General features: G+C 41.6%; 1 protein-coding gene across 2 annotated transcripts in view; it reads right to left on the bottom strand.

Moving 5' to 3' along the window:
- Positions 1-2065: 2065 nt before the first annotated feature.
- The window catches only part of THRB (thyroid hormone receptor beta), a 77624-nt gene continuing 55732 nt past the window's right edge, over positions 2066-23957 (bottom strand). For both annotated transcript variants that reach the window (XM_045006077.1, XM_045006075.1), the window contains 6 exons: positions 23574-23674; positions 19371-19518; positions 14192-14397; positions 11618-11764; positions 6294-6552; positions 2066-3633 (listed from right to left, as the gene is read on the bottom strand). In XM_045006077.1, the coding sequence (XP_044862012.1) occupies positions 3392-3633; positions 6294-6552; positions 11618-11764; positions 14192-14397; positions 19371-19518; positions 23574-23674 (1103 nt within the window). In that variant the 3' untranslated portion in view covers positions 2066-3391. The remainder of the gene's footprint in view (positions 3634-6293; positions 6553-11617; positions 11765-14191; positions 14398-19370; positions 19519-23573; positions 23675-23957) is intronic.

The following is a 23957-nucleotide window of genomic DNA, read 5'->3' as shown; positions in this document are numbered from 1 at the left end:
ATGTAAAACTGGTATGGAAGCAGGGCCTTAAATGTCACTAGATCACATCTGTTAAACTAAGAGATGGCTATTGGTTTTGGATTGATAAATACTGGTAATTCGCCGCAATGAATTACTGCCAGATCCCCTACCTTTAATATAAAAAAAGGTTAAAAAAATACTGCTATACGTACTCTTTGCTAAAAACACTGACCAACATTTTCAGGCTTGTTTTCCTAACGTTAGGCACCAAAATCCATGTTTAGTCACTTAAATAGAGGTGGACTGATTTTTCAGGATACTGAGTAGTCCCAGTTCCCAATGAAGTCAACATCTTCGAAATTCAGCCACTTATTCAGACATTTAAATACAAATTAAGTGCCTAATTCCAGGCACTCAATAGTGTAATCTACTAAATCTAATACTTTTAAACCTCATTGCTTCGCTTGTTAGATTTAATGGGGACAGGTTGACATAGCAGTAGCCGTTTTAACAGCAGCCAGCCTGTGAAGTGTTTATTCTCAGTGCTGGATCAGACTGATGAAGCTTTCCTGAGTCAGATGACTAATCTTTTTTGTTTTTGTTTTTTGTACAACTCTTACCTTTTCTATGCTATTTACTTTGAATAACTCAGTATTGCCAATCCCAAGGGTTCAAAAATCATGAACCAGGCCCTCAAAATATCACAAGATTGGCTTAAAAATCGTGAGAGTTCTAAATTGTCAGTTTTGAGTTCTTATTTGCCTTCTACATTCTGAACATTTGGGTTTCACATTTTCAAGCTTTTTTCTACAACCAAAAGCACCAGAAACTTTTAAAAAAAAAAATCATGTAACAACATGATTCCCAGAGTGGGGGCTATCAGAAAAACAGCAGATATCTCAAGACTTGCAATAAAATTGTGAGTTGCCAACACTGGTACATGCCAGAAAGAAGAGTGTTTTTCTCTCTCTTTCACCTATGGCATGATCAAATTTTTGTACACTAAATTAGTCATATATAGCCTTAGGAGCATGTGTGGGGTTCTCACTGGCATCAGTGGGAGTTTCCCATGAAGATTAGGGGCAGAATACAGCTCTAAAAGGTTTGTATGTTTCATTTTAGTTTTTGCTTACCAGATCTGGAAAACAGAAGCAAGAAATGGATCAACTATTTTATTTAATTTCTACAGATATCTGTCATTCTAACTAATTTGATTTTAAGATTTGTGCAATTATTTTTCTTTTAATGTATGCGGTTAGGGTCTGCTCATGCAAGCCCTGACTCATGTGAGCAGTTCTCACACTACTGAGTGACTTCCTTGAGACTGAACATCTGAGGAAGAGTTTGCAGGACCAAATCCATAATTCTCATTATTTTGTATGGGTTTTGATTCCAAGTATAACCCCCAGTATTCTGGATGATGTCCCTGACCCCATGACATACTCTGGGTTTTACTGCAAAACAATCTGGAGAATGGTGTCATTCAAACATTTGCTTTGGGGGGAGGTGGAGGAATGGGAGCCAACAGGTGTTTTTAACCTCATACAAAAACCAAACATTTAAGAGCAAGTTTCCAGTGGCCTGGCTTCCCTTGTGCCTGCAAAAAATGCACCTGTGTGTTTTACACCCACATGGAATTTTGGGCAAAAATCTGTCCAATATGTAACTACTAAGATTAATGCTCACAACTCATTGGAGGTATAGATGCAAATTGCACCAATAAACGTGGCGGCAGGGATTCGGCCTGGCTGAAAATGTGGCCGTTAGTATTCCAAATGCTTTCTTCGTATTGCAGCAGGAGTGAAAATAATTTCAAAATTCCCCTGGTGTTTTGCCCACAATGAAAGTTTTCCTAGTACCACATTTTCATGAGTCAAACACCTAGGGCTAGATTAGGGCCTTTAGGTTTGAATGTCCAACTATAACAATGCCTGTCTAGTTGGGCAGGAAAAGATACCTCCTTCTGTCTTTGTTATGTATTGATATGTGAATGCACAATGCAACAGAGGGAGCATGAAACATAGTCTGAGGCTGTACTAAATCTTTTCTGTTGCCAGGAAGAGGATGATCCTTCTGATGTATCCCACTTATAGATAAACCAGGTCTGGAGTTTATAAAACTTCAGAGACGATCACCCTGGGATGAGGATGGAAGAAACAGAGGAATCTCTACTCATAATGCCCTTGGAAAAGGCCCAAATGAGTGCCAGGAGTGCTGGCTGGCAGATTTCAGCAGCAGGACATCCTGTTGTTGCTCAGTTCAGCTCATACTAGTGCAGTCAATAGAAATAATTGATTTCAGGGAATTGAGAGAGAATCTAGCCAATCAAAATAAAAATGCACGTACGAAAAAGTACAAAAAGACGGCAATGTGTTTAAGACAGATGCTGAAGTTTCCTTTGTATTTATCTATCAGAGATTACTCTCAAGACATACTCTACATGTTACTGGGATAAAGCTGTACAGTCTGGAGCATAACTAGTAATAGGGTAGGTTTCTATCCTATTTGGAGTTCATCATAATCATGTTTTTCTCCCTGTGATCATTTGTATCTTTGCATAACCCTGGGCAAATCCTGCAGCCAGGATAAAAGACCCATTCCTGCAGAGTGCTGAGTGCATACCAAGACCTGCCGAGTGCCCATCCCTTCCAGTGCCACTTGGATGCTGATGTGACATCCCCCTTCACCTCCTCTCCTGAAGTCAACCTGAGTTGAGGGCTCCCCACACCTGTTGGAAGAGCTCAACACCTCACAGGATCAAGCCCTCAGTATTTATTCCAGTAGACCTCTCACTTAAGTCATCTAGAGTTTTAACTGAGCAAGGGCTGAGGATTTTGCCCTCATTTTGTACAAATGAAAAAAAATATCAACCCCTCCTCCCCACTGTGATTTGAAAAAATATTTGATTGTAGAGGACACAGATATTTATGACTCATGTAATAATCCCAAGGATGTGATGCAATCACAGTGATTATGGTATTCTTAGGTCACAATGGTAATGGTTACACTTAGAATGACCATGGAAAACTAGACACCGTATCTCACTTGTGGCTTGCAAAATGAGGTAATACTGGGAAAAAGGCAGGGCAAAGTGCTTTGCCTTGGAGGCCTGTTTAGTTTCTGCCACTTCAATTTTATCTCCCCATTTCCCCAAGCAGTGATGGATGTGAGCTGGTGACCACTTAAGTGCTGGTGATCAAGATTGGTTTGTTTGTGTTTTCGCTGTCAAAGCATTCACATCAAGGGACTGAAGGACAAAAAGCAATAGTCACAAGTACCCGCATTAAAGGGACATTTTCATCAATGTCTATACAAAAAAAAAGAAACAAACAAACCAAACCAAAACAAAAAGAACAGAAGAAGAGCTAGGCAATGGAATGAAATGACAGCCAGTAGTGCTATAGGAATTCTGAGAACCACTCCAGTCTTTCTAATCCTCAAACACTTCCAAGAACAATGGGGGAAAGAGTTCCGTGGGGCATTCCACCTTCATGTGCAGGAAGCGGCTGGCGTGGCAGGCGCCAATCATTCGTAGATCTGTCACTTTCATCAGCAGTTTTGGCCAAAAGTGTGCAACGTGGTGTTTTCTGTAATTAATGTAGTGTTCAAAGGCCAGGAGGAAACCTTCTTGACATTTTTCTATCCTCTCAACACTGAGGAGACCTGGGCGATCTGTAGGTAAAAAGAAACACGATGAATGTATTCATTCACAGTAATAAATTCCTAATCAAAATCAAGAGAGGAAGGATGACCATGTAAGAAAGGCACTGGACTGAGAGTCAGGACATCTGTGTTCAAATCCTGGCTCCGTCATAAACTTCCCATGTGACCTTGCTCACTTAATCTTTCTGTACCCCAAAGACAGTAATGGTTCCTTCCTCCAACTCTTTGTCTGTTTAGTCCACTTAGAATGTAAGCTATTCAGGCAGGTACAGTCTCTTATTATTGGTAAGTTCATTTCCTAGCATAATGGAGCCCTGATCTCAGCTGGAGATTCAGGTGTTATTGTGTTACAAATAATTATGAAAAAAAATTCCTTCATCAAAATTCCCACCCCCCATCTCTAAATTACAATTCTCTCCTAGCTTTGTTTTCCCTTTCAGCAGCAGACCTACAACTGTGACCCAAGAAGCCTTCAATGCCAGCTGGCAAGAGGGATACAGTAATGTCCTGATTCTGCTACGTACATTCTAGTTCACCAAAGTCATGTTAGATCTTAAAATGAAACCTGGGTCACATCGTCTTTAATGCCGTTGTGAAATGTATGTACAGATACTAGGTAAGGAGTTCTGTATAGATACTGAAGATATGCTTGTAGAGTCTGCAGCAAGGTATTAGCCATCAGCAGAGATTAAAAAAACTGGTTTTCTGTTAGACAAAGAGATGTTTATTCACTGGTCTCTTTGTCAGGATGTAAATCAAGCATTATAAGCCAACACAATGGATGTGCATTTACATACGAAGTCAGCGAAGAGAGGTGAAGCCAACAGGGAAGAAGCAGAGATGCAAAACAAGCCACAGGTGGTTAGCCTGTACTCTGACTACCGACAAAGAACTTTGAGGATTTATGTAGAAGGCAAAGAAGACATCCCCTCACCCTGCTGACTACACCACTGTGACAATTCTTGGGGTACCCAGGACTGAGAGTCACCTTGTTCCCCCTGTGTCCAGTGTCAGCGAGTCTTGCTTGTGCTTAGCTGGATGTCAGATTTCTAACATCACCAGCCTTGTAGCCACCCAAGCACTCTTTTCTCTGCCATGCCAGCCCTTACTGTGCCTTACAGGTTAACAATAGGTGCACCCCAGTCCCCAAGTACCTTTGAAGCATTCCCATGTGATATCCAGCCCCTGACTACTTATAGAAACATTGTGTCTGCTGTCCCCAAAGGAACAATATGTACACCAGCTTATAAGATTCAGCTCAGGAGCAGTATTTTACTTAACACCACAGCACTGAGATATATTTATAGTGAAAACAAGAATAAGTTTTTTATCAAAGTCTAGAGATTCAGGAGGTGGTGAGTAAGAATATTGGAAACACATGGTTACATAAAAAACAAAATCATAACATGCTTTCTAGAGACTAAACTTAACTATCAGATTAACCTCCTATCTAATGACATTTATCCCACCGAAAGTCTTTTGCAGCTTTTCAACTCAGGTTGGCTGAGATCTTGCACCTAGGGTTTACAAGCAGTGAGTTTACATTCATGAAAATGGGATGGAGGATCCCATGGGAAGGCACAAGGTGAGCAGGCCTCCAGGAACACCTATGAACTGCACTCAGTGGTGCTGGCAATTCAGCAGACAGTGCTTCTCCCTCCAAATCAGCACTGAAGCAATGCGCCAGCCTGGCTGTGAAAATGCTTCCTTTATGAGAACCATTTAAAGGTCACTTTCAGGAAAGAAGTTCCTATGGAAATGCCTTCTGAAATCACTGTTTTACAAGCCAAAGATTTGGAAAATAAACAGAGACCCAGACGTTTTCAGTGAAAATGTCAAATGAATGCAAATGATCAGGAAGGTCAATGTAAACCCCTGCCCTATGTATTGTTCACTACTCAAGACTTAAAGTGGTCTGAACCCCTCCTCGCCCACAAGTTGCCAGGTCTGTCATTGCCCAGGAACCACATTCTCAGTCCTGTACGTTACATCACCCTGGGCTAGAGCAAAAGAGCAGGACACTCAGGACTTGTCTTCACTACGCGGGTAAGTCGACCTAAGTTACACTACTCCATAAGGTAGCTGGAGTCAACGTAACTTAGGTCGACTTACTCCAGTGTCTTCACTACGCTGCATCAACGGGAGATGATCTCTGGTCGACGTCCCTTACTCTTCTCGGAGAGCTGGTGTGCCGTAGTCGACTGGACAGTGCTCTGCCATTGATTTAGCAGGTCTTCACTAGACCCACTAAATTGATCCCTGCTGCATCGATCGCAGCAGCGTTGATCTCCCAGTAGTGAAGCCCAGCCCTTAGAGAACTTAGCCTGAGGATGGCTGATGCTGGGCTCTCTATTTGTAAGCCAGGGAATGTTGGCCCAGACTCAGCTGAATCACTGATCCCTTTCCAGCAATCAATCCACCTCAAACCTCTACCCTGTTTGCACATGGTCTGAGACCAAGGCCACCGTTATCTATCATAAAGGTTTTTTTTTTGTGCTTATCCACATAGTTTCTAAGCCCCAGTGTGATGCAATAACGAAGGATTTCAGCTGCATCATTCTAGTGACTCCTTAGCCAGTGCTCCTATATTTAAAATACCCTCTGGTTTTTTAGAGAGAGATTTGCCGCAGATATAGTGAACCAAAACTTCACACAGGCGTGGTTCTCACCTGATGACATGAGCAGCACAGCCTGGAGCAGGGCGACCTCCGTGTCATCCAGGTTAAATGAGGACAGCGACATGCCCAGGTCGAAGATGGCATCAGACACTACGCCAAGACCCCCGTTTTTCAGCTGACCCCTTGTCACTGCCATCTCCCCATTTAGTGTTAAAGTCTCACTCTCGGGGTCGTAGCGCACAGCTGCTCGGAGGGACATAATCTCCATACAGCAGCCTTTCAAAAGGATTATCTGGTCTTCACATGGCAGCTGCAGAGATTACACATGATAATGAAACAGTTTGCACTACCCAGGGTTTTCAAGCAAACTTAGTTTTGAAATACAATAAAATCCATGTTACTCTCAGTAAACATCCAGGGCTGCTAAATACACTATTAACGCTGTTACACACCATACTGCTGATTGACTAAATAGTCCCAAATATGAATGACACACCCCAAAAGCTAACAACAGTGTGTATGATATGTTTTGCCATCCCTCTGAGTGGGTTCATTCCACCCAATTTCCATTGGAAATTAATATATCATATCATCATAATGAAGTACTATTGGGTCAGAATTTCAGAAGACCTCAGCTCTTGTTAAGGCACTAAAATGAAGGGATCAGATATTCAGAAGTGCTGTTCTCAATAGGGGCTGCTGGAGGCTGAGCAGGTTTGAAAAGCTAGCCCAATACATTTTCATAATATCACTTTCCATTTGAAAAGCATTTTGCAAGGTTTAATCGACAAATTAACACTATCAGTTGTTTCTTTGGTTACAACAATACTGCACCTCTTACTTTTCTGACCTAGGAATAGGGAGGGAAATGATCACACATGGGAAGAACTATAATTGTGGGCTGGTTTTTAGTAAAAGTAGTAAAACAAATATTGTCTCTAGAAGAGATTTTAAGAAATGCCTAAGTGATTGGGATTTGTGCTCCTTATTCCCTTAATCACTTTTGAAATCACCCCCTGTAATATTTTGGAAACCATCAAGTATCAGCATTTAATAAGAGACAATGAGCCAGATTCTGCTTTCAGCTCTAGCAGTGTGACTTAGTTTCCTTTAGTGGTATTACGCCAATGTTATGCTGGTGTAACTGACAGCAGAATTTGGATCATTATCTTCAAGGCATGTTGCAAGGCTCATCTTTTTCCCAGGGTTTGAAAACGGTGGGAGGGAGTGTAGGGAGTGAGAGGGAATTGTAATGCCAAAGATGGGGAACTATTTGAGCAGGATTGATTGGAGGGTAATTCCTGAATTACTGCGGTTAGGTTGTATTTATATGTTATTTCTAAGGTACCTGCATATTAGGAATAGGTGCCCTTTTTAGCATTTCTATAAAACTACCTAGCTACATAAATAAATGATAATGAAAGAAGAGTGAAATCTCCAAGATTGTTTTGAAGATGTCACTAAGTCAATAGCAAACATGATGTACATAATTATGTGAAGATGAAGCTAAATCCTAATCGGGTTCTAGAAAGGAGAAAATCTGTTTCATTTTTGGTTCATGTTAAGATATGATTTTTTCACTTTGAATCTCAAGGGAAGTAAATATGTGTGTTTTTGGCAGTTGTGCACTCGCTCGCATAATGATTACATTTAATCTGGTAGAAAAACTTACAGCATGGGTGATGGGCAATTGGCTAGCAGAAGCAAAAGCAGCGTTCTATAGGAGAAGAGTTTTAAACATGGAGCCAGCAAAAAAGAGAAATTGACTAGGATGGCAGAGTTATTTTTGCTGTGTGGCCAGTGTCAGGTCTAAAGTGTTAGATACATAAGGAAAATGACATGTCCCAGTCAGGGCAAGTCAGCTTCCTTCTGCATCAAGCTCAGCAGTTGCACATAGATGGGCTGCATGGGGAAAGTGGCAGTTTAGCTTCCCAAAGGAAGTACTGCTGTTTGGCTGCTGAGACCCGGTAAGGGAGGAGAGAAGGAGAAAGAAAAAAGAGGAGAAAGGTGGTAAATGGGAGACAAATGCAGAGAAAAAGGGGAGAGGGAAAGAAAGAGGGGAAAACAGAGAGGGAATAAAGAGAAAAATGAGAGATGTATGGAGACACAAGGAAGGAGGAAAGAAACAAAGAGAAAAAGCACAGGATGGGGAGACACAGAGAAAAAAAAGTAAATAGTGGGATATAACATGAGCAAATAACTAATTATTTTTTCCACTGATCTAATAAACATAAAGAAATTCCTTTACCCTCCCACCTCTCACGTAACCCCCTTGTAACTTCTTTATGGTGCACCTTTTCCCAAAAGCCCGAAGGAAACACTGCACAGGCCGTGGTTGAAGGGACGTTGCTAGGTTAAATTGTGTCCAAAAAGTAGGCTTTGCAAAAATAAGGTTTTACCAAACCGAAGACCAATAGAAATGGTTCTTTGGCTTAATTTGTTTAAAAAATACCACAATTTTATTTTTCTTAAAGAAACAAACACCCTCAGTGCTTGTAGTAGCCTGTACACTGTAGCATATCATGGTTGGGTCTGATGGAAGTCAAGAGGCCATTCTGACAAGTTTTAGGGACTTGTTTCTTTTAGCTCTTTTCCCCCTTAAAAGGGCAAGAGAGATGGGCATAGAAAATAACCTGTAATTCGTCAGAAAGCACGTAACCTCCAGACCCGGACAATGAAAAATAATTCCTTGTCTATTTCAAATATTCCCTTCCCCCACTTCCTCCCAGCTCTATTCTTCCCCTCTATACCTTCCCTGTCTCTACCCTTCTTTGCCTGTCCATTGCTCCCCTGTTTTAACCCTCTTCAGTTCTTCCCCTATTTTCTCACCTATCTCCTTATTGCTGGGCAGGACTTGGATCCTACCTCTGTATGCAATGAGCCTGCCTGACAGACCAGGACTGGCTTCCTCCTAGCTTGCCTGGAGCACGGGCTGTCCACGCTGCGGTTGATGTTGGCACTGGCATCAGGACTTTCATCTTCCAGCAGCAACGTATGCCCACCAGAGATTGGGGCTGCAGCTACAGTTGACTGTGAATGATGAACTCATCTCACTGGGCCCCCTGCTGGCCACAGATATGAACTCGGCTGCTCACAATTTGATTTTGAGACTGAAGTGACCTAAAACTGCATTGGCAAAACTCAGCACAGCCTTAGCCAAACTGGGACCGTTGACAACTCTGATACCATGCCACTAACCCATGAGCCTCTGAAACTGGGACTGACTAGCAGCTGCCCAGTCTATTTTCATTGCCCAAGCTGAGGGAAGTGCAATAGGGAAACAATAAAAATACAGTGTGCATCCCCTCTTGCAGCAGGCAGGGCATGGGGGAAAACGGCCATGGCCCTTCCCTGCTCTGTCTCTTTTGCAGAGGTTAGCTGCACTGTCAGTTCTGGCCCCATGACAGCAGGGACTGTGATTGTATCTGAACTTTGTGCAGGGGCCGACCGGGGAAGGGAAGGGCTTTTCCTCACAAACTGACTCACAGCCAGAGTCTGGCCCAGACAGGATTATTTGTAACTGAAGTAAAGACACCTGCATTTTTTAAAAAGTGAATCATTTTAGCCAGACTATGTGCCTTTCAAATAAGTACTAACGTTTGCCATTCCCATTCCTTTATTCCACATCTGTGGCCACATGAGAAGGCAGCTCTCCCGGCCCTTCGTATTCACTGTGAATGGTTTCTCATTCTATTGTCAGATATTGGTGTCTGCAGGAGCAAAGTTTAAAAGGTGGCTCAGCTGCTAGGGAGGCCTGACCTAGCCAAAACGTGTAACATACAAGGTCATGCCCCACAACTCCTGACTCATTTTCTTCATGCTTTCCACTCCCTTAAACTGTGAAGCATGTGGGCCGTGTGTGGCCAGGAGGGGTAGGAGATGTTAGATGGGCATTGCAGCCTGTTGTCTGAAGGACCAAGTTTCCTAATTAAAAAGACTGCCTTGGAATGTCACTGCAACGTCCCACCACAAACACTACATCAATGCAGACAGTTCCCCTCAGACCTGGAGTGCTGCAAAGGCCTCCCTTTGGATTTTCAAATCTTCATACTTGGCCATTGTTTCATGCTTTCTTGGCTGACAGAGCCAATCCTCAGGTTAGCCAGGGAGAGCTATTTACAGTGCGCCAGCTATTGATACTTACCGCACCCTCTTTTGTAGGTGCCAGGGGAGGCAGAGGGCAGTACCTGACATAACAGCTCTCCTTGACTAACCTTAGAGATTGAGCTGTCAGCCACAGAAGAGCACAATGGTGTGCCTGCCTTAAACTTCTTCCCTGACTCACGTTCAGTCAGTGGGGTAAGAAGTGGGTCCCATGTCTGGATTTTGGATGATCTCCCTGAGCAGGCTCACTGTCATTCTCTTGGCCATTCTCTTGGCATATAACCAGTGGGGTCAAGTGCTGTTCTGCAGGATGGGATAGTAGGGAGACAGTCAGCCACTGCTGCAGAACTTCCATGGCTGTGGATCCCAGGAGACTCTCAGGTGTCAAGGTTATTTTTCAGTTGATTCAGCCCAGAATTTAAGTTAACATTTTTTTAAGTAAAGAGAACAATCATCATCGTCTACTGCTCTCAAATTTACATTCATTCCCGATTTGCACCAGTATGAGTGAGATCAGAATAGGGCTTATGCATGTCCTAATTACACTAAAACTTAATTTTAAATATTCCTCTGGCAGTATATCTCACATTTGAATATCCTTCTGGAGTGAAGTCTTATTAGTTGCCTCCACTCTTTTGGAGTGTACATCTAACTTACATTTCACTCGTGGTGATGTGTGAGGGACAGATTGTGGCCTGGGTTTTTGCTGACATCCCATCCAGTACAAATGAGCCAATGTGGGAGGAATCTTAGTCCTGGATTCAGGAAGGAACTTAAAGCACATACTTAACTCCATCTCTATGTAGGAAAGCATTTAAGTAAATGCTTAACTTTAAGCATGTGCTTAAGTCCAAGTGGGTTAATGGGCCTTAAGTATTTTCTTAAAGTTATGCAAGTGCTTAAGTGCCCTTCTTGATAGGGAAGATTTATTGATTTTGCCACTGGTCTAGGCCCATACAAAACCACAAAAAGAGGATTTGGTTGATCATAGGAAACAGGACATTAAATGATACTGAGATGATTTTATCCTATTTTTTATTTTTAATTCCTTTAAGCCATCTGATTTAAAACAAAGTGAACTGGTTAGTACAGTCTTACATCTTCACTTCATTCTTGCATGGTTCAAGTCAACAGGAAGTGGCGGGATTTTATGGGGCTCAGATATAATTTCGTGTGTTTTCATGTCCCACAATGTTTCTATTGTTTCTCTTGACAGGTGCATTTAGAATAGCATAAAGCAAAAAAAAAAAAAAGAAAAAAGAAATTCTTACCTCACAAAACATAGGCAACTTTTTGGCAAAATCCACCACTCTTGTAATTGCTGGTGTGATAATTTTTGTAAACTGGCTGAAGGCTTCTAAATCCACTTTCCCACTTTCTGGGGCGTTAACCATTGGTGCTTGCCCAATATCTTCTGGCTAAAGATATTAAGAAATACATTAAAAGGGAAAATTTATTTCATTCAAGTCATGTTTCATAAATGTTTATGATATGGTAGGGATTATATATAAAGTCCACCACTCTGTTCCTATGAAATTAAACAATAACCATTGTTATGCAGGACCTAGAGGGGCAATTTTTCTAAAACAAGCCATAAAATGTGCAGCTGTCTGTAAAATAGGTGATTACATAAAGAAATGGGTGATCAGCGCGCCATTACACCCGTTTTGTGTGGGCAGCTGCATATTTTACACATGCAATTACCTGTTTGTGTCTATGCATATTTCGTGGGAGAAGTTTAGGTGTTTCTGCTTGGAAATTTAGGGCTGATCCTGCCTCCTTCCACTGCTCAGCACCCTCAACCTCCCCTGAAATCAAAGGGAGTTGAAGATACTCATTACCTCCTACCTTAGAAGATGCTCAGCACACTGTAGGATTGGGCTCCTTGGTCTACCCGGTGTTCTAATGTTATAACATCACAAAGAACACAAGCCAACTGCCAAGACCTATTTACAGAGGTGAGCTAACATGACTGAGACTAGGGATGGGCTGAAATTGGAGCTAGTTTGGATTAAACAAGAACTCCCTAAACATTTGCTCATTTAGGCTGAAATTTGTTCCTCTGCAGGGCTTCAGCACAAGGCTTATGCAACATGTAAGTCCTATTTTGAGGATTTAAGTGGGGCTTATATGATATATAAACTTTATCCTGAAACCCTGAAGAGGGGTGAATTTCACCCCAGTTGAATTTAGACTTGCATACTTTCTTCTGTTTTTAAAAAAACCCATACATATCCAAAGCTGTTCTTCCGTGTTCAAAGTAAGGCTTTGCAATTGCAAAAGACCTGCCAAACACTATGTGGAGGGAGCATTTTGTTCCATTACTAAGTTTAAAACTGCACAGGAGTTAGAGAAGAACTCCTTCAAGACAGCTGAGGTGCATGAAATTTACAGAAGTACCTTTGAACAGTGATGCTGAAACTGCTGTTTGAATAATATAAATAACACAGGCTTAATAGGTTTTTCTAAAAGCAAAATGTCAAAGATTTTCCTACAGTTCTGCCATCAGTCAAAATCAAAATCTAACTTCTTTCAGAAGAAAAACTGGTGCTCTGTATAAAGCACATAGGCATTTGATTTGGAAAGAACTGGGAAAACCACATGCTATGTAACCCAACATATTAATGCAACAGAGGTTAGGGAAAAATTTTTTAGTACAAAGTATCCATGTTCTTGCCCTTTTAAACCAAACCAAACTGCAAAGTTTGCTAGATAGTAATTTCAAAAACAACTGCGTCACTCTTTGCAATATTCACTGTCTTTGTGAATATTGTCTTTATGTCCTGACACAATAGTGTGTGACTGTACATATAGAAATGTGTGATCCACAGTTGGAACTGAGTAAACATCAAAAAACCAATCAGCTGACTCAAATGCAAAACTTCCTGTAGTGGGCTTAATGATGGCTCAAGGTTTGTGCAGTGGAGTACGCTGCAGGTGTCTGTGCTTATAGATATGAGAATTTCCACCTGGAGGTTGTTCTATGGTCTGGTGCACCTTGGACTGAAGTAGGTTTCACTTTCCTTTGAGACTCTTTGGTATTTGTGACATATGACTTTAATCACTCTTGTCTGCTGCAGGAGTATTTGGTATTCTGCATTCATTTCCTTTACAAATCAAATTTAGAAAAATAATCAGAAATGAAACAAACCCATTTTAAGCACTGAGCATCACAAATTTCCTTTTATTTTCTAGGCTGAATCTCAGTTATAGCTTATTCAATAGATAGACCTTTCCCCTGAAAAGGTCCCCAGGGACCTTCTATATTTTGCAATCCCAGTGATGTAGTATATATATTATCCTGTTTTTGCTGACCTTAATTCCTCCTCCCAGCATTTTTTTTTTGGTTTAAATAAATGTATTCATTTTTGAACAAAGGGGCAATAAAAACACAATTTTAAAAAAAAATCTGATTTTTGAGTTATTACCTGAAAAAAGGGTTTTTATTCACAATATGAAGCCATCCTGGATATCAGCCCATACGTGGAGAAGTGTGTGTCTGAATACACATGCACACACAAAGACTTTATTAATATTAATGAATAAATATAGCGTATCAGGAGTAAAACGTACTTTCTATTTTTCCTTACTCTACCAAAACAGTGGGATCCAACTGCTGTGTCTGTTACTCAGTATCATTCAGGTTCCCTGTTTAGGTGCATAGTTTGATCAGATGACCAGAATCACAGAAGTTGGCAACTACTAATTATGAAGTTCATGTGATTTTTCATACAGTTCACCAGTCAACATACAAATAAATTTGGGGGCGACGGTGATGGGAAGAGGCTTATGAGGGAATAAAAGAAACTGGCAACCAAAGCAGAGTATAAGGTTACAGTTCCTACCAGAAATTTCCTTTTTTGTTTCCAGTGACTTCCTTGTGCATTGGTGGCCACATGCGCTTCAGTGACAATTTTTATCAGCTCCCATTCCTCGTCTGTTGGCTCGGGTCTGTGCCCAATTGTTTTTTGTAGCTCCTCCCGACGTCTCTTCTCTCGGTTCTCTTCTATCAGCTTCCTTTTTGCTAACCGCTTGCTGTCATCCAGCACCACTATCAGGAATAAAAACAAAATAAAAAGTAACAAAATGGATGCCTGCTCTTTGGATTGTCTGAATTTTAGTCTGACCTATCCCAGATGTGCTGAGAGAACTAGAAACAACTTGACAAGGCAGTTGGTGAAGAGGTCTATCAGCCAGCCTGGTAGGTAGCAGGGCTAGTCTTTCTTACCCCACATTTATCTCTCTAGATCCTGAATGATTTACTTACACATGTGCTAAACTTTATGCACTGAGAGTAGTGCCATTGTCTTCAATAGAGTCCCACTATCTTCAGTGGAGTATAATGGGACTGTTCACAGAGTGTAAAACTATGCAAGACTGAGAGTAAATTGGACTTCCCATCCACTTGTTAGTGTATTCCAAACTAGAAAATGAGGGGGTCTTTCTTTTTCCTTAAGAAAGAAAAGAAAAGAAAACAAAAAAACAGCCAAGCCAATGCTCACGTTACAGTCTCATAAACTGACATGAGGTAAAATGGGAAGCAAAAATATAATAGTGTAGAGCAGTGGTTCTCAAACTGTGAGTCGGGACCCCAAAGAGGGTTGCAACCCCATTTTAATGGGATCACCAGGGCTGGTGTTAGACTTGCTGGGGCCTGGGGCCGAACTCCCACTGCCCAGGGCCAAAGCTGAAGCCCATGCTTCAACCCTGGGCAGTGGGGCTGAGGCAATAGTCCTCTGCCCTGGGGCTGAAGCCCTTGGCTTTGGCTTTGGCCCCCTGCCTGGGGCGGCAGGGCTTCGGCGGGCTCAGACTTCGGCCTCTGCTCCTGGGATTGCGCAGTAATTTTTGTTGTTAGAAGCAGGTCATGGTGCAATGAAGTTTGAGAACCCCTGACCTATACCAATTATATGAAATTGGATGTGGGCAACAGCGCCGCCCAGGGGGGGGGCAAGTGGGGCAATTTGCCCCAGGCCCCCACGAGAGTTTTTCGGGGGCCCTGGAGCAGGGTCCTTCACTCTCTCCGGGGGCCCTGGAAAACTCCGCGGGCCCCCGGAGCTTCTTCCGCTCCGGGTCGTCGTTGGCAATTTGGTGGTGGGGGGTCCTTCCGCTCCGGGGCGGAAGGACCCCCCACCACCGAATTACCGCCGAAGCAGGTCCCGCCGCCGAAGTGTCGGGTCTTCGGCGGTAATTCGGTGGCGAGGGGTCCCCGCTGCAGGTCTTCGGGGCCCTTCGGTGGTGGGGGCAGAGCAGAAGGACCCCCCACCGCCGAATTACCGCCAAAGCGGGGACCCCCGGTGCCGAAGACCCCAGACCCCCTGAATCCTCTGGACGGCCCTAGTGGGCAAACAAAATTATGGAATGAGGCAGGGCTCCAGAGATTGCCTGCAGAAGTGGGGTGTATATCTAGAGACCCAAGCAACATCTGAGCCAAGGTGTCACAGGGTGAGGGATAGCTCAGTGGTTTGAGCATTGTCCTGCTAAACACAGGGTTGTGAGTTCAATCCTTAAAGAGGCCATTTAGGGATCTAGGGGCAAAAATTTGCCAGGGACAGTACTTGGTCTTGCTGTGAAGGCAGGGGACTGGACTCAATGACCATTCAAGGTCCTTTCCAATTCTATGAGATGGGTATATCTCCATATTAAGGGTTTGAGGGTCATGGAGGCACTAAAGGTAATTTATTGTTGCCTTGATAGAATCTAGCTTCTCTTCAGCCTCCCTATTTTGAGCTCTGTGAGACCTCACTTTCCTAGAGTACAAAAGGGAGCAAGTGATGACAGCAGTTCAAGTCTATACCATGGCAGAGTGTAAAGCAATAAAATATTCAGAATCCCCTTCAAGAGGAGTTTGAGGCCAGTCTACATAGTACAGTCAGGCTCTCTAAAGGACTATCGACCAGATCAAAATACACCCCTCTTCCAAAGGAAATAGCCCGACTCTTTATGGACAGCTCCAGTGGATTCCTCCGCTGTTGCTCATAGCTTCCCCAAGCTGCAGAGTGAGATTAATCTGTTGCCTCATAAGTCTCACCATTGTCCACAGGACTCCAAATATCCTCAGGTTAACTGATAGCAACGAGCAGCAGTAGAGGCATTAAAGTTTGCAGACAGAGTTCACGAAGATAGCACTACCTCCTATTCAATTTATTCATAAATGATCTGGAGAAAGGGATAAACAGTGAGGTGGCCAAGTTTGCAGATGATACTAAACTTCTCAAGATAGTTAAGACCAAAGCAGATTGTGAAGAACTTCAAAAAGATCTCACAAAACTAAGTGATTGGGCAACAAAATGGCAAATGAAATTTAATGTGGATAAATGTAAAGTAATGCACATTGGAAAAAATAACCCCAACTATACATACAACATGATGGGGGCTGATTTAGCTACAATGAGTCAGGAAAAAGATCTTGGCGTCATCGTGGATAGTTCTCTGAAGATGTCCACGCAGTGTGCAGAGGTGGTCAAAAAAGCAAACAGGATGTTAGGAATCATTAAAAGGGGATAGAGAATAAGACTGAGAATATATTATTGCCCTTATATAAATCCATGGTACGCCCACATCTCGAATACTGGGTACAGATGTGGTCTCCTCACCTCAAAAAAGATATTCTAGCACTAGAAAAGGTTCAGAAAAGGGCAACTAAAATGATTAGGGGTTTAGAGAGGGTCCCATATGAGGAAAGATTAAAGAGGCTAGGACTCTTCAGCTTGGAAAAGAGAAGACTAAGGGGGGATATGATAGAGGTATATAAAATCATGAGTGATGTGGAGAAAGTGGATAAGGAAAAGTTATTTACTTATTCCCATAATACAAGAACTAGGGGTCACCAAATGAAGTTAATAGGCAGCAGGTTTAAAACAAATAAAAGGAAGTTCTTCTTCACGCAGCGCACAGTCAACTTGTGGAACTCCTTACCTGAGGAGGTTGTGAAGGCTAGGACTATAACAATGTTTAAAAGGGGACTGGATAAATTCATGGTGGCTAAGTCCATAAATGGCTATTAGCCAGAATGGGTAAGAATGGTGTCCCTAGCCTCTGTTCGTCAGAGGATGGAGATGGATGGCAGGAGAGAGATCACTTGATCATTGCCTGTTAGATTCACTCCCTCTGGGGCACCTGGCATTGGCCACTGTCGGTAGACAGATACTGGGCTAGATGGACCTTTGGTCTGACTCGGTACGGCCTTTCTTATGTTCTTATGTATGTTAATTTGTCTCATATGGACAGGTTGCAGACAAAGGGCCAGAATCTTAAATTTTGTAAATGACATTAAATTCTGCATAATTTGATGACACTTGTCTGTGAAAGCTTTCTACTGACCATGAGCAAGGGTAGTGTTCAAACCCTAAATACAGGATTTCATTTCAAAGAAGTTATTGCAGAAAATGTGTTTTAATTGCAAGTGCTGGTTTTCCTATAACAAACTCCTAGTTGCCTCTAAACCAGCAGTTCTCAAACTGCGGGTCGGGACCAAAGCACAAGCCCCACCACCCAGGGCCAAAGCTGAAGCTTGTGCCCCACTGCCCAGGGCTACAGTCCCCCGCCTCGGGGCTGAAGCCCTTGGGCTTTGGCCCCCCCTCATGGGGCAGCGGGGCTCAGGCAGGCTCAGACTTCAGCCTCTGCTCCTGGGGTCACGTAGTAATTTTTGTTGTCAGAAGGGGGTCGTGATGCAATGAAGTTTGAGAACCCCTGGTACAGAGGTTGACTAGGTTCTGTGAATTCACAAAGATGATAAATGACCTGGACTATTATTTGGTCACATAAATTTCCACCACTAACAATTCCCCTCACCCTTATTCCTGTAGGCTTTTCTAATCTTTTCTGAGTCCAGTCCTAGTGAGACATATCACATCAGACAGCCCTAGAGATGGGTCACCTCTGTTTATCCACAGAGAGCAAAATCCTCCTTGCCCTACTCACATGAGTTGTTCCATTTAAGTAGATTGAACTATTCAAGTCGGAAAAGAGAGCAGGTTTTGCCCATAACTGGTACCACACAGGGAGCAGCAATGCTTCCTGTACCATGTCCCAGTAAGATGGATCAATTCTAAATTGGAAGGGTCACCTCTACTGGTAGAGGGAGAGTTTGGCTGTCATGCTCATTCACTCCTCTACTGGGACTATCAACTAATGGTGGTGTTGACATCTGTTAACAGGAACCAAACTGAGATCAATATCTCATTTTAAATAGCCACTAAACAGCCAATGGTAGTAACTTTTGGTCACTGCCAGTCTAGGCTGGATCTGAACTGGTGGCCTAGTGCCATCCAGTACCCTCTCATGATGTTTTCACTGGGAATGATGAAATGACAGATATTTCATTCTAGTCAGCACCTCTGTGTTTCCATGTATACGTAAAACATTATAATTCCTATTAGGACAAACAAACTTAGCACATTTTAGTTATGTAATTTCTCTTCAATGGGTCTTTTCTCACTTTGTTTTTCTGCAAGGGATTACACTGGTAACAACCATTAACTAATGCATGGGGGGATTTATGTAAATTACTCCCATTTATACTAATTGAAGTTATGGTGTAAATCCCCTGTGCAATGATGGGAAAACAAGACCCCTAAGGGTTAATCTTGCAGCCATATGTCCTGATTCTCTAGAATTCGAGAGTAGCACTCTCTCAGTACATACGTTCTTTATGGCTAAAAATAAAACAAACAACTACAGGATGACTCATACAAAGACATTCAACTTCACATTCTCCAGAAATTTCTAAACAAGATGTTTTTCCAGCAAGGCATCTATCCAAATGGATTCCCTCTCCCACACTAGAAATTAACATCCTTCATGTTACATAATGTGGTTAAGGCCAAGAGAAGGTCCAATCTATTAAAAGTAAACAAAATATTACCACACTGTGATAGAAATAGTTTGGTATAATAAATATAATTTTCAAATACTACATTATAAAAGGGAAAAATTGCTGGTGGCTCTGTTATGTTCAAGCAATCTTCAGCAGTCAATACATTTTAAACAAAGAGCAAAATTAAAAGAAAAAAGAAATCTACTTACAATCTGTTGCCATGCCAACATAGATACATTTTTTGAAGCGACATTCTTGACACTGGTTTCTTGTTACTTTGTCTATCACACATTTTCCTTCATATTTACAGGAATAGGTTGGATGGAGATTTTTCTGAATGGTTCTTCTAAAAAATCCCTAAGTGGGAAAGAAAATTCAGGAGGCATTAGTGTTCTGTGTTTTTTTGGTGTTGAAGGTACTTGCACTTGATACTGACACAAATATGTATGCACGATGGACTATTGTGTGTCCTAAAGTTCTAGGATATTTAATGAGTACATCAATCCTCTAATACAGGCTCCTTACTTTTTTGGGTTGCGAGAAACATTTCTCCCTAAAATTAAAACTGGAGATAGACCTGAGATGTAAAATTCAGATCCAAATGAGGGTGGAGTACTGTTCAGATGCAGGGTGTTAGGTTTGCCTCTTTTTGACAGAGGTACCAATTGTAGTATTTGCATCTAAACTCAGATTCTGAACCACCCACAAAGTGTGTTCAGAGCTGGTATTTTCGATGAGTCCTATTATAAACACAGAGGCCAAGTAAGGAATTCTGATCTGCATCCAGGTTGAGATTCAGACCTCCCAAAGCCCAAGAGCATTTGAATCTGGGGGTTTGATTCAGGCCCATCTCTAAATTAAAACATTTATTTCTGACTAAAGGGAAACATCTGCTTGTGCGCAAGATGCTTGTGTGAACGTAATTAAGGCTACCTAGAGAATTAAAAACAAAAACATGCAGCAGTAGCATTTTGCCAGAGCTAAACAAAACTTGCCCATCAGAAGTTTTGAGCTCAAACCTAAATATTGAACCCACAATTTTCAAGTGGACTATAAATCTGAGGAAATGAGTACACCCTTACCTATGCCTACCTTTGCAGTCAGGACAAAATGTCACATGTAAGATTATCACCACCAATTGCAGTATGAATTTGGGGCCTGCTGGCATAATTGAGGTAGCTCCACTGACATCAATGATTTACATTAGCTGAGGATCTGATTTCTAAAGTAATCAGATACAGCCTTCTCTCTGAAAGCTAAGGACCTGAATCTACTATCATTAAAGTCAATAGGAACTTTGCCATTGACAGCACGATCAGGCCCTAAAAGGATATGCAACTACAGTGGGGGCAATCAAGATGGGAGCCTAGCAAGATGTTCAGATCTGCATTTAATTCCAAATCTCTCCATAGTCTGAGAACAGTTTGGGCCCACCTCTAGCTATCAAGCACATTATGGACCTAAAAAACCTGAAGCACTGAGTCTCAGAACCCAAGGCAGTTGACTCAATGTCACAGGGCTTGAGCCGGCAGGGCTATAAATTGCAGTGTAGATGTTCGGGCTTGGACCAGAGCTTCGGCTCTGAGATCCACCCATAACTCAGTTTCCATCCCAAACCCGAAAATCTACACTGCAATGTTTAGCCCTGCAGCCCAAGACTTCCGAGTCCAAGTCAGCTGACCTGGACCAGCTGTGGTCATGCCGTGGATCTTTTATTGCTGTGCATACATACCCTAAGGCCCTGACTTTGCAAAGACCTGCACATGTGCTTAATTTTTTTGTACAGTGGGTAAAATTCAGCGGAGTCAGGATTTCACCCAATGAGTAGCCTTTTGGGTGTAACATCACAAGGAAAAAGGTGCGTTCTTAACTCAAGTTAACTAACTCTAAGTAAAATCCTAGCGAAGACAAGGCAGTTTGTAGCATTCACATGAGTTAACAGGTTGAGTTAAAGTTATGGGGGAGCCTAGCCTTTAACTCAACCCGTTAACTCATGTGAACACTAAAAACTGCCTTGTCTCCATAGAATTTTACTTCAAGTTAGTTAACTCAAGTTAGCTAGCTTGAGTTAAGAACACACCTTTTTTTCCCTAGTGAAGATCAGGCTTTTGAAGTCAATGGAACTCTTCACAGTGCATAACATTACACATGCGTGGAAGCCTTTCCAGCATCAGGGTCTGTGGGCATGAGCCAAAGCCCACTGATGTCAATGGAAAGGCTTCCACTGTCTTTTTTGGGCTTGGAATCAGACCCCAAAACAAAATAACTGGATTTGAACACATTCTCAATCCCATAATGAATGCACATTTTAATATGAAGAGGGAGCCTGAATCTCTTCTTACTTATGCTGGTTTTGCTCTGGTGTAGCTCCATTGACTTAAGTGAAGCTACTCTTTCATTACAGTGGTATAAGTGAAGAGGGATGGAGGCCAAACAGATAGAAAGCAGCTCTGCAGATCAGCATACATTGGAACTCTGGGTAATTATGGTTAAAGGAGGAGACGGTATATGATCCCTGGGGAGCCCTAGAATGTATTGCTAAGGTTTAGCTTCCCGAAATGTTTCTTGTCCTTAGTGTGGCTTTGGCTTTATAATTTTTAACATTCTTACCTAAATAAGCTACTCAGATTCTGGTTTTTGATCCAGCCCCTTTGCACTGCTCAGAAACTTTTAGTTAAAAACATTCCCATCAGCTCTAGAGGATTGCAAACACCAGTCACAGTCTAGCCTGTTCTTCAATGTTGGTGTTTTTTATTCTACCTATTCTTTATAATATATGTGTAGATTGATATAGATAACTAGTTACACACACAGCCAAATTTTTCCCCTTTCGGATGTGTGGGTCTTCCCTTGACTTCACTGGGAGTTGCTAACACACATACCAGAGGGCTGAATAGGGCCCAAGAACACATTACATTATAAGGCTATGGCTATACTAGAGAGTTTACAGCGGCATAGCTGGATTAAGTTGTGCCCTATTTTGTATTCTGGGTTTAGGGGAAGTGAGTATGTAAGAATCATTAGTTCAGTCCAGCAAACTTTTCCAAAAAAAATGTTTAACACCCCCACCCCCAGCATATGCTACCACAAACCTACTAGATATAGGTTCTTGTCTTCTTATAAATAAGGCTGGGCAATGTTGCAGAATTTAAGAAATGATTTCAACATGAGTGTTAATGTTTTATCCTACTACTCTTGAATTCAGCTGGTATTGCTTGTAACCTGCTGGATTTTTTTTTTGTTCAATAGAAAGATTTAAAAAGTATATTGTGCAGAGACTTTGGAAAAACAATGATGTTAGCAACACAGTATGTGTGATAAGATTGAATGGACAGACCTTGCTCTCAGTACAGAATGGGTACTATGAGCAATTGTTGTTGGTTTGTGGAAATTAACACACATGCTATTCTTGATCAGGTAATTACTAATTTGAATGGTGTTAAAATACAAAATGTTAATAAAATATGCATCTGTCTATCTATCTATCCACCTGTCAGCACACACATGACCCTAGAGTTCAGATCCAAATACTCTACATTTTTGGGGAAATAAAGATCTGCATCTGATTCCTGTAATTCACCCATCTCTTTGTATGACACCAGAGTGTGTACTGTGTGGTCCTGTCTTCTTAAAATGCCTTCTTTTCTGCAGGAAGAGAATATCTTGTTTACAGGATCTCAGTGTTATTCAATTGAATTCACTGCAGCAAAGGAATTATTTTAAAAGGACATGCCTGTACCATGCAGTTTTCTACATTTGTTTGTCTGAAACAATCTCTGTCTTCATTTAAAACAAACAAACAATTGTTCATATAATTTTATAAATACAGTTCATGGTTTAAAGTATATATCATTAGTCATGATATAGAAGGAAAAATAGTAAAAGAAAAAAAGCATCATGTATTAGTGGCAATAGATTCTAAAATACAGTACTTCATGTTGTGTTTGCAAGTGCCTGTGTGGTTTTTTTTTTAAACAATAATTATCAGAGACACAGGAATAGTGGCACTTGTCAAAAATAATTCATACCAACAGATGAGGTTCTTTCCTGGTGTGATTTAGCACAGCTCCATTGAAGCCAATGGAAGTATATTGCTTTGCAACAGGTAAGAATCTAGTCAAACATATTTTAAAAAATAGAAAACAGACTCCTAAAATTTAAGCTAGAAAAATATAATTGTATTGTCCTCTTTTCAGTTGTGAACTGTCTGCAAAAATACACCATATACATGATGCATATAAGAATCAGTAACATAACCAGTCACATGGATTATTATGTGTAAGAGATGTTCTTGTTCTCTCCTAATCTGCCTTTATATTTTATGTGACAGCCAAGTACAGTAGCTTTTATGTGACTGGAACATGAACTGGAGTGCCATTTCCAGGTCCCAACTTCCCACCCTGGCTATTTACCTTGCATCCTTCACAAGTGATGCAGCGATAATGATACCCGGTGGCTTTGTCACCACATACTACACATAGCTCGTCCTTGTCTAAGTAACTGGGTATGTATCCTGTAAAGGAAAAGAGAAAGTGGCATGAAAACAATAAAATAATGCAGATCTTCTCTGCCTAGTCCCTACTTCTGACTTTTCATAGAAACTGATTGACACTCCTGGTTAAAAAAGTTATACTAGAAATGTGACAGAAACATATAAAAATAATCTACAATTTTCAAAACTGCTGTTTCAGTATCTACTTGTAACACAAGTCTACAGAGGCAAGTCAGCAACTTGTTCTTGGAATGAAGAAAATATTATTTGATACAAGTAAATAGAGCATGTTTCACTTTTCAAC

This window comes from Mauremys mutica, chromosome 2 (genome assembly GCF_020497125.1).
Source record: "Mauremys mutica isolate MM-2020 ecotype Southern chromosome 2, ASM2049712v1, whole genome shotgun sequence".
Taxonomy (NCBI): domain Eukaryota; kingdom Metazoa; phylum Chordata; order Testudines; family Geoemydidae; genus Mauremys; species Mauremys mutica.
This window is presented reverse-complemented; position numbering and strand designations above follow the sequence as displayed.